Source organism: Camelus bactrianus, chromosome 16, assembly GCF_048773025.1.
Source record: "Camelus bactrianus isolate YW-2024 breed Bactrian camel chromosome 16, ASM4877302v1, whole genome shotgun sequence".
Classification (NCBI taxonomy): Eukaryota; Metazoa; Chordata; class Mammalia; order Artiodactyla; family Camelidae; genus Camelus; species Camelus bactrianus.
The window spans coordinates 40,814,083-40,834,502 of NC_133554.1; the positions used below are offsets into that span (position 1 = coordinate 40,814,083).

At 48.0% G+C, this 20,420-nt stretch overlaps 1 protein-coding gene across 6 annotated transcripts in view; it reads left to right on the forward strand.

Moving 5' to 3' along the window:
• Window positions 1–20,420, forward strand: part of RPH3AL (rabphilin 3A like (without C2 domains)) — a 142,496-nt gene that overhangs the window by 93,381 nt on the left and 28,695 nt on the right. For 5 of the 6 annotated variants that reach the window (XM_010958216.3, XM_074343203.1, XM_010958215.3 and 2 more), the window contains exon 5: window positions 4,315–4,401. The exons of the other annotated variant lie outside the window; for it this stretch is intronic. In XM_010958216.3, coding sequence (XP_010956518.2) covers window positions 4,315–4,401 — 87 coding nt within the window. The remainder of the gene's footprint in view (window positions 1–4,314; window positions 4,402–20,420) is intronic. 6 annotated transcript variants of the gene reach the window in all.

Sequence of the window (20,420 nt, forward strand, 5' to 3'; positions counted from 1 at the left end):
CCACCTCCAGGCAGCCAGCAGCTTCATCCTGCCCGGGTATCCAGGGCCCATCAGAGAGTGGGGCACAAGCACAGAGGTGAGCCCAAGCCACATCCAGGGCATGATTTCTTATCATGCACTTGTCAGTGCTCATCCCCAGCTCCTTCCATTGCCTTTTTAACCCTCCTCTCCACTCAGGACACAGTACTGACTGTAGCGGGTGGCAAGCGGGTGGGGGCGGGGGTGGAAGTTGGTTCTGAAATCTGCAGTGCTGCCTTTCAGCTGGGAGAGGCTGCTAGGGCCTGGGGTTTACAGGTGGTCCCCGTGTGTTTGGCGTCAGTGGCTCATCTGGAGAGGGGCGGGGGAGGGCCCACTCAAAGAAGGCGGTGCAGCCTTCCCGAGGCCTGAGCGAACAAAGGAGGCCTAGCCCTGTGTGGGCAGTGCACCTGCCCCCCCCCCCCCCCCCCGCAGCCCAGATGGAGGAAGGCTGGCGTCTCCCTGGCAGGGCACTGGGGTGGAAGCACAGAGAGACTTATCTTCCTTCTGAAATTCTTCTCTGGTCACCTCCTGGCTTCTGTCTCACACCAAGCAGCAGGTGGCTGGCCTTTTTAAGGCCGTGCATCTTTGGGCCCTGATATTGGCAGTGCTCAGGGCTCAGGTCAGCGTGCCCTCAGCCCTGCTGGCCCTCAGCCTGCGTCTGAATCAACAGAGGAGGGGCCTGGCTGTGCCCTCTCCCACTTGAGGCTTGATGAGTCTGGAGTCTGGAGGAGGGGCTGGGGCCCCCAGAGCCGAGAGCCGTCCCTGCCTTGCACTTGAGCCTCCAGGGGAGAATGAAGGCTGGGATGAGTCTCTTGTCTGGGCTGAAACCTGGGGCTCAAACAGCATGGGATTCCATCACAGCTCCCCGTGGTCAACTTACTTAGCCTCAGGTCTCAGATCCCACGTTTATGAAACAGGGACAATAATACCCATTCCGTAGGGTGGTTATAAAAATTAAATGAGGTTCTGCATTAAACACCTAGCCTGGTGCCTAGTGTAGCATCAGTGCTCTACAAAGTATATAAATATTTATAATATGTACATCAATATCTAAAGTCTTTAAAGCCCTTTGGCAGCGGGACCTGGGTTCTGGAGATGGAGTCTGTCTACGGCAAGGAGGCCGTTTCTAACCCCCGCACTCCGGGGCTGGTGGTGCATCTCCAGGCCTGGCTGATGATGTCTCGGGGGCCGAGCAGCACTGAGCCTGTGACCAGAGGGGTCAGTGACCCGTTGACACCATCTATGGGGGTTGGGGCTGAGGGGTTGGAGGCACGGCTAAGTGTCTACATTTGAGCCACACTCAGCCGTTAAGTCCTGTCTCCCTCCTACCTGTGCATATGCTTTCAGCTTCTTTAATCCATCCTGACCCACCAAAAATCCAGATCTGGTCAAAAAATGAAGCTGGGGGCAAGTGGTTTCCTAAAGCATTTAGCACAGGCTTCCTTTAAATAAGAATTCTTTTCGCCCATTTAAAATAGATTCTGACTTAGCACAATTTGGCTTACATTTGGACCAATACCCGTGCAGATACTTGCCTGTGCCCGTGCCGACTTCTAAGTAGATACAGGCACATGTACATATTTACATATGGTAGAGAATCACACCAGGCATACTGTTTATAACGTGCTTCTTTAACTTACTGTGAACGTGGCTCTGTGTCAGTGAACACATGGTGCCGTCCTGATTTTCTGTTGAGACCGTCATCGTTTTTATTGCCATGTAGCTTTGTCCCAAAACAATCGGATCTTTCCTCGTTGAAGACTCGAGTTCCAGCGTCGGGAACACACCGTGCAACGTGAAATGCACACGTGTAGGCTGACTGCTTCACAGTGGCTCTGTGCCTGTGCTGAGAGCAGCTGGACATGGTCATGTCTTCTTCCCCTGCTTTCCTGCAGTCAGGGTTGGGGGGACGAGCATCACTGCCACCTGCTTCCTAATGAGAGACCGTCTCACCGACACACTTCAGTTGATTGTAACTCTTGGGCAAGTCCTTTTCCAGATGCGTTCTGCTCTTTCGTCCACTCCTCCGTTTGATGTGACCCTCATTGAGGACAAAGGGCTGTGCCTTGCTCATCCTCATCATTCCTAGAACAGTGCCTTCCATCTGGTATTGAATAAATGCTTGTTGAATTGAAGCATCAAATATTTTCAAATTAACTGTCTCCAGTATTCATTTCTGCAGCACAGCGTACATTTTTCCAGGCTCCTTGTGTGGAACATTTGAGCACAATTTCATCTCTTTTTGGTTGGCTGAACATCACAAACACCACTTTCTGTGTGATGGATGAGGGTCCGGCGAAGCCTTCGGGGCCTGTCGAGGAGGGTGTGGCTGATTCCCGGGTACTAAGTGCTCATAGACGGCCGCTTCCGAGCAGTTTCGTTCCCCACCCTGCACCGGCACAGCACCCGCTCCCTGCTGCTAATCGGCCGCAGCTGGGGAACCCTGCCTCGGAACCTGGGGGCTCATGGTGAGGACAATGAAGTCCCAACCCAGGAATGAGGTGCCCGAGCCGTGGGGTCTCAGGCCTTGTTGTGCCTCTGACTCTGGCCTGCAGTGTGGGAAGTTGAAGGTGATGATGCTGGATTGGAGAATTGGGGGTCCAGGGAAACTTGGAGTGACCAAAGTGGCCTGGATTATGAGGATGCACTGGACGGTACCCCATAGACCTTGGAATGAGTCTACACACACCTGCAGGATGCACCCCTGGGGAGGCAGGCCGGAGCAGGCACATGGAGGACGGGGCACACATGTCTGCCCCCCACCCTTAGCAAGGGACCCTCAATGTCGTTTCTTCTGGAGCCAAGCCAGCCTGGATTCCTGCCCCACATGCCAAGAGAGACAGTGGTCCCACTGCCCCTGGACACTCCACCCCGGATGAGATTCTCCCTCATCTGATCTCCTGCCGCCCCGCCAATCACTCAGTGTGCACGGGGCGCACCTCCCCCTGCTGCCGAGGGAGTGTTTCCTGTCTCTGTGTGTCTCTTCCCTCCAGCAGGTTGGCACATTCCAGGAGGGACCACGTCAATTTATTTGGAGAAATAAAAGTGACATTTCTTAAACCTGAGCATTGGGTGGAAGCAAATGGATCCCCCCCGCCGCCCCCCACGGATGTATCATAGCTTCCCTTCTGCCCCGAGCTGGCTCCCCACCTCCTGCAGCTCAGCCACCCAGTCAGGTGGTGACAACATGCTCTGGGAAGCCAAGTTGGTGACATTTCCTTCTCCACAGAGAGGTATATTCCTCGCTCAGTTGGCAGCCTGCTGGAAAGGCCAAGCAACAGATCCAGCCTTGCCTTGGCCCAGAGGCAGGAGAGAGCCCCCAGCCCCCCAGGGACTGATAGCTTCCACATGGCAGAAAGACTGATCAGCTGGTGTGACCTAAGGACAGCTGTCCCCAAATCAGCCTGGACCCGGGTTAGTTGGGAACAGGTCTCAGCCCTACCAAGTCCCCCTCTGCCTCCCGGTGCGTTTCATCTAGCTCTTCCCACTGCTGCTGGTGCCTGTGCATTTCGGGGAAGGAAAATACATATTTAGAAGTTAGGAGCTTAAGCAACTCTGTAGAAGGAAAAACACTACGGAAACTAGGTCCTGGCTACTTATGTGGCCGCAGGCGGTTGTGCAACAGCCCTAGAGGCAGACCTGCGTCCGTGACTTACTTGCTGTGTGAACTTGGGCAAATTCTCAAACTACTGCCTGTAAAATGGGCCTGATGCTTATAATAGGGTTTCCAGGAATCAGTAAATGAAGAGCCTCGGTATCAAAGAAGTGCTCAAGCTGCCACTGGTATTTCTTCCTATATCGTCTTCTCACCACGTCAGGCACACAGGTGAATTTTCCGCACGGTTATATACAAATGTATGTTTTCTTTGTTGAATAACATCATTTCCTGCCCACATTTCCGGGATCCGACACAGTCTGCTGTGTTAAGACCGTATCATATTCTGTTGTGTTTGCCTGGATCTTCCTCTAGTATCAGGCGTTTGGGCTGTTTCCAGTGCTTTGCTATTGAAAATGATGCAGCTGTGATTATCAGCGAGCTGATTTTTTTTTCATGTGATCCCAACAGGACGTCCTTGTCGGGGTGCATTTATATCATGGAGGTCCGTGGGTAAATCCATTGTGCCCCAAAGCCAGCTACAGGTTTTACATGATCTGTGCCCTTTGGCCCTCTGGCCTGAAGCAAAAACCATCCCCTTGGGAGCTGCCAAAGGGCTCCTTGGTTACAGTTTTCCCAGCCTGTCAGCTGCAGGGAAAGGGGGCTGAAGTGTTTACATTCCCATGTCCTCTCTCTTGTAGAAAGTCTGCACCAAATGTGGGATCGAGGCCTCCCCTGGCCAGAAGCGGCCCCTGTGGCTATGTAAGATCTGCAGTGAGCAGAGAGAGGTAGGGTACCCCGGGCAACAGGGTCGGGGCGGGCTGGGGCGGGGGCAGGGCATGCTCGAATTTGGGGAAGTTCACGGTTGGTCACTGAGAGGGGCTTCTCTGGAGGCCAGGGACAAGGGTGGGGAGGTGCAGCCTGCTGGTTTGTCCGTCCCCCAGTGCAGAGGTGGCAGTGCACCCTGGTTCTGCTATGGCCGGGGTCGGTGACTTCAGTGGGAAGCCCTTGCCCTGAGCACAGGTGCAAGTAGCGTTTTGTTGGGGGGCTATTGTTATAATCACAGAAGTGGCTGCCCCAGGCTGAACATTTACTGTGCGCCTGACACTGTGCTAAGTTCTTTACAAGTATAAATCCATTTCATCCTTATACAGCCCCGTAGGTGGGTGCTGCCATTACCCCCTTTTCCTGATGGGGAACTGGAGAGACAGGAGGAGGTCAAGTGTCTTGCGGACCCCGAGCTAGTTAGTGGGAGAGCTGGAACTCCAACGCAGCCGTGGTCTGCTGGGATGGCACCACCCCCAAAGTCCCTTCTGGTTCTAAGCTTCTATAATTCTAGTTCTGATCCCATTTTAAGGGAAGAATCAAGGTTCAGTGAGGACTCTGAGGCAGTAACAGATGGGGGGCTCGAACCTGTGTCTCCTAACCCCAAACCCAGGGCTTTCCTGACTGTTCCAGAATCAGAAGTGGGGCTGAAACAGTGGAGGACAGGGTCGGGCAGCTCCTGGGAAGGGTCAGGGGACAGGGATTTCAGAAACAGGAGTTGGGCAGAGGGAGGATGCCCCTGGTTTTCCACATGTGGATTTATTTTTTACTTATCTGCTTGGTGATTAATATGTGCCTTCCATCTGAGGATCCATAAAATAGCTTTAGTTACGGAAAATCTGCAGCCATGATGTCCTTGAATATTGCTAGCCCATCATTCCATGTCTCCTCTCCAGGAAACCCTGTCAAATACACTTCAGAGTGTCTCCATACATCCTCTGTAGCTCCCAACTGCACTTTTTTGGTTATTACTTTTATCTCTTTGAGATACTTTCTGGGTAACTTCTTTGGTACTGCCTTCCAGTGCACTAACTCTTTGAGACTCTCCGTTGGTTGTCTCTCTCAGCCACCACTCTCCTCGGGTGTTTTGGGATTGCAGTTTGTACACTCATCTTGAGTGGGAGTCAGTTTCTCTCTCTTTCTCTCCCTGCTCATCACCTCCCCTCTGCTCTCCTTGCCGAGTGATTTCGTGTTGCCTTCACCCAGGTCCTGGGTACCCTGCTGCAGGTCCAGCTGTTTTGGGTTTGTGATGAGCTGCGTGTCCACAGTGATAATGGGTTTACTCCTGGAGCCGATCATCAAAGCCGTTGGCAGTCTGGCCAGGCTGTGTGTGTGTGTGTGTGTGTGTGTTTCTCCCAGCTTCCATCAGTGTTCGCATTCTTAGATATGCTTTAGTCTTGGGAGGGTGAGGGGCAGTGGTATCTCTGCCTTTTTTCAGCCGCCTTTCCCACATGGGAAATGCCTTCACCAGCCCCCATTTACAGGGACACTGGCTCTGGTCCCCCACGTCCCATGGGTCACTTTTAGTCCCTATACCCTTAGAAGACCGATCTTCCAGCTGCCTCCACCTGCTTCTGAACCTTGAGCTCAGCGGGCTATGCCTTCAGCCCCTCAGAATAGTAAAAATTTGGACCTTCTGATCCCTTGAGAGCTATATCTTGTTTTTGAGCACAGTTGAGTTTACTTGTGAGAACCTTTTCATGTATCACAGCTGTGTCTTTGAAACAGGGGAGATAGCAGGTGGGGCCTCCAACTGTGAATGAACATTCTATTCTGTCTTGCCTGGAGGTCTCTGATTTCTCATCCTGAAATAGAGACGATAATACCCATTTCTTGGCGATACTGTGAGATTTCAGCAAGATCATTAAAGTATACAAAGTGTACAAAATGTCCAGTACAGAATAGATACTCCATTATACATTAGAGGCCTCTCTCTCTCACCCAGCTGGAAAATCCTCCCCACCCCCTTGAATTTGAGGTCCTTCTGGTCTTCAGAGGGTCCCCTTTAAGATGCAAAAATCCACGAGAGAGGAAAATTCCTTAAAACAGGATCTGTGGGAGACACCTTAGCAGGATGAAAAGACGATCATGGCTGAGCTGTGGGAGCACAGAGATGAAGGAACTGTCAAGGAAAAAAAGGCAGATGAAAGGAAAGACAAATTTAGCAAATGTAATAATTTAGTGGAGGGCTTGGGAGGCAGCTGCCCTTGTCGAGCCCCACCACAAGTTACCCTTGCGCTTCTTAATAGTCCTGAGCCGCCACAAGCAATGTCCGCCACCAGCCCATCCTAATCTCCAGAGCCCTCCGATACCCAGAAAAGTCCGAAATAGCTTAGGATGAATTTTCTTATCTTTCCTAAGGCGAAGAATATGAGGCTGTGCATTATGCTATCAGTCTGTCCTTGAATTTCTCGAGGCCGATAAAACTGAGCAAGATCAAGGATGCTCTGTGCCCTCTCTGCAGACCCAGGCGTACCGTGGACGTTTAGGAGGCATGGATGGGCCCTGAAAGAACGTGTCTACTAGTCTGGGTGCCTGTGGGTACCCTACCCAGGGGCTGCATTTTCCTGCCTGCTTTTTGGGGTGGGAGAGTGACAAGGTAATTGGCTTCCTAATGCCTTTTTGTTTTTTTCATGGAAAAATATCTAATCACAACAAAGAGATAGCTAAATAGAGAGAGCATTTAAAATGTCATCCTAAGTGCCACATATAAGCTGGTTCTGAGTCTGCGATAAAAACGTGGAGTTTTGTCCTGCAGCAAAAACCACATCCTGATGGAAGAACTTAAATTTTCTGATGCTAACTCTCATAGCACTCTGCCCAAACCCTCTTGCCTTCCTTTCCATTTGACTCTTCACTGCCATCATCTTTGGCTGTAATTGTATTTTTTCCAGAGTGAGTTGAATGTGGGTTAAATGTCCCTGGGGCTGTCAGGTTGGCATTGCTGCCTGGTTTGTGTGCATCAGTGATGCAGTGATGTCCGCTTCAGCCCCTCTGCTCTTGAGGACTTTACAATCTAATGCATTTGTTCATTCAGGCATTCAATGCAAATTTATCGAGCATCTTCTATGTGCCAGGCAAAAGAGCTCTTTGAGTGGGAGATGGACACCACAAACACATTCAAGTAAAGTGCTCTGGGTAAAGGGGAAGGGGCCATGGGGACATGGAGGGGTAGCGCTGTTTTATACAGGGGTCAGGGAAGGGCTCATGACAAAATGACATTTGAGCTGAGGTCTGAAACACACTGTGTGGTTGTGTGGAGAGAAAACATTCCAAGTAGGGGGTGCTGCAAGTGCAAAGATCCTGAGGCAGGTATGTCCTTGGTAGGTTTGAGGAATAGCAAGGAGAGCAGTGTGACTGGAACAAAGTCAGGTCAGGAGAAGTTGGAGACATGGCAGGGGGTCAGGGGTTCATGTTGGTCCTTGTAGACCCTTGTAAGGACTTTGGCTTTTATTCTGAGTGAAATGGGGAGTCCTCAGAAGGTCTGGAGTAGAGGAGAGGCATGACCTGAATCCTCTCCCAATTTTTAAAGGATACTCTGGTTGCTGGGTTGGTATTAAATTATAGACTATAAATCTCAGAGTTAGTAGCATCTTTCTTATTTAATATTACCCCAGATGTTTAAGTTCTTGACTGTCGTTAACATTAGAAGTTTTCATTTTTAAAAATATTATATACATTTTACTCTATTCCAATTATAATATGTTAATATGGATCATTGACATTTATAATGTCTAGAAACCATAAAAAAATACACATCGCCCCAAAATCCATAATCTTACCATCCGGAGACAACCACACTTAACATTTTTGTGTAATTACGGTCTTTTTTCTGTGTTTATTTTCTTTATATCGTTGAACCTGTGTTTTAAAATTAACATTATATTTTAAGCAGTTCTCAGTGTAATCAATAACTTTTTGTAAACATTCTGTCTCATGGATATTCTGCTAATTTAGGCTGTCTGAGTCATGTCCTTTTTTCCTTCTTATTGCTAATTGCTCTGTAGATTTGTGTACATAGCTCTTTGCCTACATCTTAGATTATATCCTCAGAATGGATACCTAGAAGGGAAAAATAAACATCAGTGTTCCTATAGAACTTCTTATAGACCTTTCAGTTATTACTTTTGACCTATAATTAGCTGAGGTAATTAATGAAGGCAGGAGCAGAGACATGGGGGAGAAGTCTGAAGCCAGACGTATGCTTCTATCCCCCTTTAAATAACCTGGTGGTGTTATTTATGTCTATATTTGGAAATTAAAATGTTTGTCTGGATATACCCAGGTCATTTGCATTGATTTTTGTCTAGAACAAACATATTTGGGTCTTTGATTCAGGAAAGCTTTTTAATTATGTTTTTGATTCTTACTTTGTTCTCAAACTATTCTAGTTTCTTCTTGGGGACACTTTTAATTTGAAGGGTGCATTTCCCAAAAAAAAAAAAAAAGAAATTTTCTAACAACAACAACAACAACAAAAAGAATGCATTTCCATTCTCTGTCTTCATCATCTTCTACCAAGTCATTTTCAAGCTCTTCATTTTTCCCTCCATTGTGAAAAATCTTTTTTTAATTTAAAAAAATTTTTTAATTTTGTTTTTTTAGTTGATATATAGTCAGTTTACAGTGTTACGTCAATTTCTGGTGTACAGCATAATGTTTCAGTCATCCATATGCATACATATATTCCTTTTCATATTCTTTTTCATTATAGGTTACTACAAAATATTGAATATAGTTCCCTGTGCTATACAGTATAAACTTGTTATCTAGTTTATACATAGTAGTTAGAATCTGCAAATCTCGAACTCCCAGTTTATCCCTTCCCATGCCCTTCCCCCCGGGAACCAGAAGTTTGTTTTCTGTGTCTGTGAGTCCGTTTCTGTTTTGTAAATAAGTTCATTTGTGTCTTCTTTTTTTTTTTGGTTCTACATATAAGTGATATCATATGGTATTTTTCTTTCTCTTCTGGCTTACTTCCACTGTGAAAAATTTTAAAGCTTTTCTTCCACATCACTGATTCCTTTTTTTTTTTTTTTCCGGTCTGACTTTAGTGGTTTCCTGTGTTTGGTCTTGGTGGTCATGCGCCTTCATCTCCTTTCTGATGCTGTGAGCTGTGCAGGCCCAAGGTTTACCAGCACGAGCACCGTTCACAGTCCCTTTGGTTTATCCGAAATTTTGCCCCACGGGCAAGGCACTTTGACTCTCCTGCCACCTGGCCCTCTGGCCATAAGAACTAGGCAGGATTTGGAAATCTGCAGCCCCTGGTTTGGCCCTTCCTGCCTCTCCTCGCTCTCCCATGACTGAGCTTTACTTAAAAAAATATACCTTCCCAGATGCAGCTCACCGCTGCCAGCTCCTTCCCACTCCTGCCTGGTTATTTTCTGGGAGTCTGTCATCCATCCATAAAGACTGGGTTGGAGGAGGGAGGACAGCCCCCTTGTGCGGCACCAGAAACCCGCAGACATGCCACGCAGGAAAGCCACCCAGGGCCTTTGGACACTGCACCCTGGTCCCTGCCAGGCAGTCAGCGGCGGGTGGACCAGTGACACACTCTTCACCCATCACCCATCCCACCCCACTGTTGTGGGAGGAGAGACTGTCCATACATTGACCATCAGATCCCTCCTGTGCTAATGATGTTTGCATGCCCTTTTCTCACGTGCTTTCCCAGGTGTGTGAGTGGGAGCCTGGGGAGGGCTGCCTCAGAGGCTTCTAAACACATGACGTTGCAAGTCGGAAATTCATGTCATTTATTGTTTAGCCTTTCATCTCGATTCATTAAAAAAAAAAAAAAACCAGAATGACTCACTCAAAGTTATTCTGTAATCAGTGCGAAAGTTAACTGGAATCCAGATTCCCCAGGATTTTAGAAACCATTCCTCCTCCAGCCTCTAAAATGTACGTTTGGAGTCAGAAGGCTTCTTGGAGGATGCAGGCATTCTGAGGGAGGATGAGCTAGAAAGAGAAGGCCAATTTGTCAGTAATTGGAAGCTGATTAATACAATTAGAGGGTTCTCCGTTCAGCGTCTGCTGCGCCTTCCGTGTTTCACTCGGCATCCTGATTGTAACTCAGCGGAAGCTGGGCTGCACCAACACTTACAGTATTCCCTGCAGTGCGTTGCATATAAAAGGTGCTCAGAAAACATTTGCTGATTGAAAGAGACCTTTGCAAGGGAGGAAAGCCTGTCCTTGTTTAGATCACTTGCGAACCTTTTCCCAGCAGTGGGCTTTTGATTTCCCTGAAGTCTTATCACAGACTGGCCCTGGCTGGAGTCCCACAGTGCCCACTCCTCCTGCCTCCGCCCCTCTCTCCTGCTTGTTGACTGACTGCAAGAGGAAGATGTGGAGCAGGAAAGTGGCTTCACCTGGTGGTTTTTAAATCATCTCAACCCACCCAGCCTGGAGGGTGACCAGTAGCCCAGTTAGGGGCCCTGGGGAGAGCCTGCCTTGGCACAAGCTGCCTGTAGGAGGCCAGGAGACTCGGGGGCTCCCTCACCCCCAGCCAGCACCCATAGGAAGCAGCCGTGCCTGCGGAGCCTAGCATCCTTGTGGCACCTGCCTCCCAGGCAGGCGGCCTGTGCTCATCATAGGCTGCCATCTGCCTCCCCACGCTGGTTCTCTCCTGGCCCTGCTGTTACTTGCAGTTTGGATTTTTGCTGCAAACAGCTTTGCCGGAGTGCCCCCTCTGGAGGCCCGTGAGTGCGCTCAGGAGTGGGTGGCTGGCGCCAGGCCGACCGCCCGCCCGAGCGCCCAGCCATCTGCGTCTGGCTCGCTCTAGGTTGCTGTCGCCGCGGCCCCAGGGGACCCGGATGGCCACACTTCCTCAGTGTATTGGTCACCTCCTACGAGCCATGGCTGTGACAAGTGGAGTCACTGTCGGTGCAGGCTCCTGGCTTCCCACATATGTGGAAATGGCAGGGGGGTGTTCCTGGGGCCCACCAGCACCCGCTTCCTCCAGTGGGGAGGCAGAGTGGCCTCCCACCCCCTCCCTGCCCCTTGTTTGGGGTGCCTGCCTGAGCCTGTGTCCGTGCACTAGGGAAAGAACTTTCCTCTCAGATGCTGCCTGATCCAAGAGGGAACTGCCTTTCTCACCGCAGCGCTCCAGTCCATCAAGACCGGTGTCAAGGGAGTCCGGTCTGGCTCTGAGTAGCAGGTATTAACCGGATACCCACTACGAGCCAGTTAGTATCTCGGTTCATCTTCACTGGGCTCAATGTTGTCCTTGTGTGACAGGTGGGGAAACTGAGGCTTAGAGAAAGGAAGGCACTTGCCCAAAGACATCAGGTAGCAATTGATGAAGCCAGAGATGGAAGCCAGAGGTTGAAGCCAGGTGTATCTGCCTCCAAAACTCCTTCTGACAGCTCTACTTTCTTTTTATTCATTCACATAACAGTCATTCAGTATTTACCATGTGCCAGGCACTGTTTCAGGCTCTTGGAAAACAGCAATGAACAAATCAGCCAAATATCCCTGCCTTGAGTTTACATTCTAGCAGAGACTGGGGGAGGAGAAAAGGCACAGACAATAAACATAACCAAACTAATAGATAAGCAAATTATATAGTATGTTAGATTCTGCATGGGAAGAAAAAAGAATAGAATAGGGCGAAGAGATCAGGAGTATGAGGTGCAGGGTGGGGAGGGAGGTAGCAGTGTTAAAAGTAGACCAGCAACCATGTTATACCCATTAGAGTAGCTAATACTTAAAAAGCAGAAAATAGCAAGTGTTGGCGAGGATGTGGAGAAATGTGAACCTTGTGCATCACCGGTGGGAATGTAAAATAGGGCAGCCACTATGGAAAACAGTATGGTGGCTCCTCAAGAAATTAATAACCTGGCAATTTTACTTCTGGGCATATACCCTAGAGAATTGATAGCAGGGACTCAAACAGATACTGTACATCCATGTTCATTACAGCATTGTTCACAATTATTCACCTAAAGGTGGAAGCAACCCAACGCATCTACCTTTGGATGGATGGATAAGCAAAATGTGGTCTATGCCTACTATTATCTATATTATTCAGCCCTAAAAAGGAATGGAATTCTGACACATGCTACAGCATGGAAGAACCTTGAAGACATTATGCTAAGTGAAATAAGCTAGACACAAAAGGACACATACTGTAAGATTGCCATTTATATGAGAGCTGTAGAATGGTTAAATTCGTAGAGACAGAGAGTAAAAGGGTGTTTGGCTGGGGATGGGGGGAGTGAGGAATTCTTGTTTAATGGAAACAGAGTTCCAGTTTGGGAAGATGAAAAAGGTCTGGGGATGGATGGTGGGGACAGTAGCACAACAGTGTAGATGCATTTAATGCCCCTGGACTAAAAAATGGTTAGAATGGTCAGCTTTGTTATGTATATTTTACCACAGAGAAAGAAAAAGGTAGGGGCAGAAACTGGCCAGGATGGGGCTCTTTGAGGAGGTGATATGTGAGCAGAGACTTGGAGGAGATAGAGCAGAGAGGCCCGCGGCTCTCTGGGGAAGGAGCAGCCCAGGACAGGGCTGCACCCAGTACGCAGCCAGCGAGGTTCCCTGTCTTCTATATGTGGGGTCCTGGGTTCCCCTGAAGCAGATGTGGGAGGGTTGGTCCCCTGAAGCAGATGTGGGAGGGTTGGAGACTCTCTGGCCATGAGGAGGAAGGAGGCGAATTGGTCCAAGCACACCAGGAACATTGTCCCCAAGTCCTAGTGTTTGGCCATCACATTACTGGGCGCCCCCAACCCCGACTTACCCAGCCACCTCCATGTTCTTGGCGGTCCTTGGGGTTGGAAACTGCATGGTCCGCGTGACCAAGCTTGAGAATAACAAGGTGGAACCAGCTTTCCTGTCCCTGTGACATCATCCTGATACCACAACCTACTCGCCCTCTCTCCCCCTCTGTTGGGCCGGCACCACGTGGTTTTCCCTGCTATGATACCCTCCTTTGCCTGGCCCTGGGGAGGTAGGCGAAAAGCTAGAGAGAAAGCATCTGAATATGGTCATTTTCCTGCATTAATTTGAATAAAAGTTTGGATAATCAGATTTTTCTGCCCGTTTTCCCAATGCCAAATGACACTGGCTAGCATAGTGGGCCCACCCCACCCCCCGCCACCAGCTGTCTCACAGATGGAAACCGGGGAGTATGAGTGTGGCTCCCTCCTTCAGGAGGGATTTATTAAGCTCCCAGTTGGTGCCCAGCCCTAGAAAACACACACCCATCCCCTCTCCTAAGGAAATAACTCAAGATATGTGCCTCCTGCAGTGCCAGAAAATCCCTCGATGAAAAAGGACGCAGAAGAGAACCAGCCTTTGTTGGGGTTCTTGTCTGTGCCAGACGTGGGGCCCTGTGTCCCCATTCTTCCAGCCAGACAGAAGGCCTGGGACCTTAAGTGGCAAGTCCAAGGTGGCAGAGCAGGGATGTGCAGAACCTGGGCTGTCTGACAGGCCCTTGCTACTAGACCGACTTCCTCCTCCTAATTTCTACCAAGCTGGTGGCCACTGACTTCAGGAATCAGCCCTCTGCCTTTCCTGTTCCCGGACGGCCCGCAGGCTGGAGGAAGACAGGATGGATGACTGGAGGTTCCACCATCAGTGGCCAGCGTAGTGGTCCCTGACTCCCTGGGGGTCCCCATCCTACTTTTTGCCCTGACTGTATAAGTTGTTATATCCCAGCCCGGGCTCATGCATCTGAAGCCCAGCCTGACCCTGACCAGTATCTAACTGCTCATATCCCTGAACCTGGTTTTGGGTCCCAGCACCTGATTGTCCTTTTCACCCTTGAACTTTACCTGCTGCTCCCAACCCTGCATCGACCCAAGGGTCATCATGGTCATGGGTCTGCTCCTGATGCTTCCTATTTGCAAGCTAAATCAGAGAGGGCCATTCAGTAGGGGTCCTGGCTAGTTGTCTCCACATTGCCCCTGGCACTGGCATGAATGTCTTCTATCCACAAAGCTCAGCCTCACACCCCACTCCCAGCTGTGCAGCCTGGAGAAGCTCTCATACAGGCTTCCTGGGACATGTGACCAAGGATGCATGCAGCAGCATTTTTGTAATAGCAAAAACCTGGAAGCCCCCCAAACGTGGTGGTTTAGATAAATTTCAGAGGATGAATTAAAAAACACAATGAACAAAGAAAAAAAAAGAAGAAGAAAGCCACTAAAGAATACACAATGATTCAAAAATATGTTGTTCAAAAACAGGTAATAGTAAATATTTTATTTAGAAATGCACACATAAGCAGTTTTTTAAAATAGAAAGAAAGGCAAGGACTGCTGAACACAAGATTCCTGATGGTGGTTACTTCAGGAAGGTCATATTTAATTTCTTGATGAGTTCACAGGTGTTTGCTTGAATGTGGTTCTTTGAAACATTCTATGTTTTCATACACTTTTATATGTATGCTAGATTTCACAGGCACACACCAAAAACATAACAGGAGATCACCAAAAATCAGGCCCAAAAGAGCTTGAATCAGTGATATGGAGAAAAACCTTTAAAATCTCCCAGAATGCCAAGGGAAAAAAAACCCAAAGCGCTAAAAACAATAAGGGAAACAATGATGAATCTGCAAGACAGAGAAGGCAGTGGAACCTTAGAATTAGAGATTTTCCCCCGAAAGGAACAAGACCAATTAGTAATGAAGCAGTAACCAAATCTATAACCAAGGAAGGCATCCGTGATTCCAGACCACACCTGGGAAGGCCCACAAGCCCTGCCGAGTAGGGGGTCAGCCCAGAAACGGTTTCACACGTTGGCTTTGGAATGTATTTCTGAGACTGTGTTTAAACAGAGGCACGTTTGTTGTTCTGGGAACTGAATCAAAATCACAAAGCTCCCTAAAAAGACCTGGCTGAGTATAACGGGCCTGTTCAGTTGTCTGATTCCAGCCCTATTCATTTCCCGCATGTGGCCCCCTCGACTGGGGAGCAGAGGCTGGCTTCGCAGCCAAACGCCACCACAGCATGCTTGCCCTCTCTCAGATCCGTTTTGGAACAGGGAAGACAGTTAAATATTTGGGATTCAAAGGGATTTCATGCTGCATGCAAATGAGGAGTAAGAGGAGGCGGACTACAGTGTTGACAAAGCAAGTAATTAAGAACAGTCGTGAAGGCGTCATTCCCCTCCGTGGATTTGTTAAACTTGCAAGACCATTCTAGACAGGGGAGAAGGCAGTCTGCCTGGGAGCAGAGAGAGAAGGAAGATAGTGCTCTTTGTTCTCAGGGACTTGCAGGGATCCTTCCACGTCACAGGGAATAGGGGAGATGTGAGGGCTGGGGAGGCGAGTATCCATGGGGGCCGTGCTGGAGGCTGGCCCACCCACCACAGCGGTTCTCCCGACCCCGCAACCATCCGCAACCATCCAGAGCTCTTTTTGGGTACCACCTCTTGCTGAAGCTGGCAATCGCTTCCTCACCATTAACTGTGCAGAAGCCTCCCCAGAGCAAACCCCTCAGCAGGGGTTAATGGAAGCCAAAGTGTTTCCTCTGGTTCTGAAATAATCTAGCCAAAGTGTTTAAATTATCTGTCAAGAAAATAGATGGCCCCCTCAATATTTCTTCTCACCGCATTTTTTTCTTTTCTGTTATGCGGGTGATTGCCTGCCTTCTAGACTGACCTGGTTGCTCAAAAGCCCTCTTGAACTGAAGGGGAAATTTGATCAGGCCCTGGCGAGGGCTCGTGGTCCTGGGTTGAGCAAGGAGCTGCCCGCAGGGAGCTGGGGCAGGGTTAGTAGAAGGGGCAGGTGTGTGCTCTCTCTGTCTTTGTGGCGGCGGTGAGGGTTTAATTTCCAGCCCATCTCCTGGTGAGGCTTGGGCCTGGCCCCATGTGGGAGCCTGAAAGGCAGCTGGGAAGGCAGGAACGGGGGCGGGGCTACCTCCCAGGCGGGATGAGCTTGTGCACTCTTGAAAGGGGGGCCTAGGGGACTGGGAGGATGCTGGAGGCTTTCTCCCTAGTCACACACACAGAGGTTTTAAAGTGTTATCCTTTAAATTACAAATACTCCTGGGAGGGGTCTCACTTAGCTTTCCCCTAACACCTCAATTATTAGTTACCACTTTACAAGGGATTAGCGGAAAGCCGGAACCTGATAGTTGCCTGGGGTAGGAGGGACCTCTGCTCAGCTGCCCTGGCTGCTCAAAGCCCTTTGTGGACTCTAAATTGCTTACTGAAGGTTTCACCCCAGACGCTTGGGGGATGGATGTAGGGAAACCCTCCCAGGACAGACTGGCTCCCAAAGACAGTGTGAACACACTCACATGGCAGAGAAAAACAGCCAGACCCCAGCCCTTCGTGTATTTAGGCCCTGGGGCCACCCATCTTCAAGGACATTTATTCTTTTCTTTCGGTAGCTCTATCTTAACACATAGGAGGTACTGAATAAATGCTGTTTGAATGAATTAGTATGTGCTAACTCCCTCAGCAGAAGTTGTTCATAAGCTTCACCTTTCTGAAGTAGGGAAAACAAGCCATGAGCAAAGATGGCTGCTCTAAACTTAATTCCTACCAAAGGGGGGAAAAAAAAGGCAAGAACAAGGAAAAAATTTTAAAACAAGAAAGTGAGACAGGGGCACAGAGAACTATATTCAATATCTTGTAATAGCCTATAATGAAAAAGAATATGAAGAGGAATATATATATGTGTAACTGAATCACTATGATGTACACCAGAAATGAACACAACATTGTAAACCGACTATACTTCAATTAAAAAAAAAAGTGAGGGAGGGAGGGACGGAAGAAAGTAAGAAGGAAGGAAGAGAAAGAAAAATAAACTGTCAGAAAATCGAGTATTTCAATATGACAAACCTTGTCCCTAGTTTTAATTCTGGTTGTCTTAAAGACAGACAGATAAATAAAGTGTAGTATGCATATGTAACTTTTAAATTATTCAAACCAACATTTGTCTAATTGCTTACATTACAACAGAAACAGTGTCTGTTAACTCTGTCATGAAGAATGAGGAACCCAATGCTTTTTTTTGTTTGTTTTGGTCAGTTCTTTTTCATTCCAGAGACAATCTGGAATTTGGGGTCAGATTATTATTGTTACCTGATTATTTTATATCTACTTTTTAAGCATCATTTCTTTCACATTTTTACCATTTTGTAGTTATATTTACATTAGTTATTTAGACTGATCATGTCTTTAATTTATTTCATTGCTCACCGTGAATTTTCTGGCATCATTGAGGCCTCCCATTCTGGAACCTTTTATTTTAATCATCTGTTAGTCAGCCGAACTATACTTCTCAGCAGTTTTTTAGCAAGACCGGATGCATCTTTTTTCAGTTTTTGCTGATGGGATCGACAGCACCCTTTTGGGTTGAGAATCCCAACCGTTTTCCAGATTGCAGAGGCAGGTGGAGGTGTCATCGCGCCCGTAGGACAGTAGATGTGCCGTCTTCCCTAGGCTGCCTGTGTGTGGTTACATGTGTGTAAAACGGCTTGTGACCTTCTCCTGCCCTACTCGCTCCTCACACTGAACAGACCAACACACACGGTCACATCCAGGCCACAGTCACACACACCGTGTAAATTCCAAGTCTCCATCCTACGTGAGGAGGGCCGCAGGTAACCCAGCCGTAAAGCAGGAGGGTCCCAATCTGGTTTGACTGGACAGAGAGCATTTCTAGCATAAAATAATACTGAAGACAAACGCACGTGTTAGATTAGCACATCTCATGTGGACTCGACGCTCACTATCAGGTTACCTGCCTAGGCAGTAGCTGTGGCTTTTCATACTCAGCTTGTCACCACGGAAACCTGCTCAAAGGGTACCGCCCAGCTGTCTCAAGAGCAGCCCCCCTTCCAGCCAATGGCACGATGCCCCAGACCCTTCCTGTTTTCCTAGGGATCCAGCCCCTCCTGCCTTTATTTTGGGAAGCCCTGGTTCCCTTTGAAAAGCTGTCCAGGTTTTTCCCATTGTCAAAATTCTGATTCCTGGAGATTAGGTGGGTGCTGTGACATCCGAAGGGGAGCTTGTCGTTCTGCTGGGGCAGGAATACCAGTGTTATGAACTCGTGCTGGTGTTTTCAAACTATCCATGACTTGACTACAAGTCTTTCCTATGTTGCTCCACTACAGAAAATTTTAATTACTACTTTCTTTTCCTTCCCTGAGCTTCCAGCCTTTCTCCCTTAAGCACATCCAGATTCAACAGACGAGCCATAGCCTGTCCCGAGTCCCCATATGTCAACCGGCCAAGCAGCCCAGGGATTTCATAACATCGACATCCAATTACCAATCTGTTGTATTTCAATTTAAATCAAAGTAATAAATGCATGTGCTTAAAAAAAATCCAGTTGTTCTATAGAGTTTATACTGGAGGGTGGCAGTCGCCTGTCCAGCCCCTCCTCACCCAGCCCATCACGCACAGGCCACTGTCTTAGTTCATGTGCGGGCTCCTGCCGTGACTTTCTTGATTTATCAACTTCAGGTCCTCTCATTTGAGTCCACATTCTGAAAAGTGAGGAGCCGGCAAGCTTGGACTACTCGGCTTCCCATCTCGCCTCCTAATTTTTGATACTGTTACTGTTTTTAACTCTGATCAACTTAGTACCTTTATATACAATTTGCCTCTTTCTTCTTCCATCAACTTTGTCATTCACACCTCGACTCCTGCTGTGTGAGCTGTGGGTAGGAATGCCTCTATTCTTCCCTCCCCTTCTCTCACCTCCCTCCTTTTCTAGGTTATACCTTTAGTAATAGGTTGCCAGAATTGTACGTTTAGATTGTTCTTTAGCTGTAATTAATTCTTCCACGCTTTGTGATTTGTGCCTGGATCTTAATTTACAAAAGTGACTGAGTGAAGATAGGGAAAGGCTAATGCCATTGAAAGAAGAGTTTATTGCCTACAGTTCCCAAGAAAAGGGGACACGCCATGTCCATGCAGGGCCATGTGGGGAGGCACCAGATTCTGTCAGGAGGCGGGAAGAAGTGAAGGGAAAGCATGGCCCATAGCCTTTAATAGGGTTTCTACAGGAAAAGGCAAGGTAGAGTAGGGTAAGTATCTTAGGATTGGCTAGCTTGAATAGCTCCAGCAGGTATTGGGCACAGGGGCTAGCCCTAGTTGTCTGGTACTTGGTCCCGGGTTGAGTTAGGGCAGGGAGAGTGTTGACTTGGTGTCTGAGAGTTAGATCAAGGAGGTGATTGGGTTGGGGTGTGGACTCAGGATTGGCTGGAGGGCTCATAATATGCTTCTTGCAAGCCCACAAAAGCTCCATCACAGGGAAGATGTAAACAACTTTGGCCATTGGTTTGGTCCTGGGATTAATGGATGCCAGATACAAATACAGAACCTAAGAAAACAGACCATTTTGTCTCGAGGTTAATGCTAAGAGTTGAACATCAATAAATAGCATTTAATTTCACAAACCTGAATGTGACTTGGCACGAGGGTGAAGAGGGCAGCTTCCACAACTAGACTGCCAGGTTCCAATCTATTTTGTTCTTCCTGTTTGTGTGGTGTGTTCTCTCTGGCCTGATTTCCTCATCTGTAAAATGGAGCTGATAAGAGGACCTACCTCACAGGATTTTTGTGAGAATCAAATAAGTTCTATATTAAGTTTGTGGAATGGTACTGATATATACAAAGTACTCAATAATTATTAGGGATTTTAAAATTTTTATTATTTTATAAACATTAAACACTTCAAGGTCAAATGATACGTGAGGATCACATTTTGATAATTTGTGATCCCTGGACCATCCGAAGGAAAATGTTCCTAGTATCATGATCAAATGGATTTCTTTTTAACTCTTTGTATCTTAAAACCATGTCACATTTTAAGTTACCTGCCATTTAGACCATAACTTTCTGGCATAATTTTTAGTTTTCCCTGGAGATTTTTATCAACCTTTTTTTCTCACTGGCAAAAGAATAATGAAACTCTATGTCCTTTTATGCAGCTTCTTGATTTTTACCTTCTGTTGCATGGAACCCTCTCTTTTCCTGTCAGAAACCCCTCCAGACCCTTTTCCGTCTCTAGTCTGCG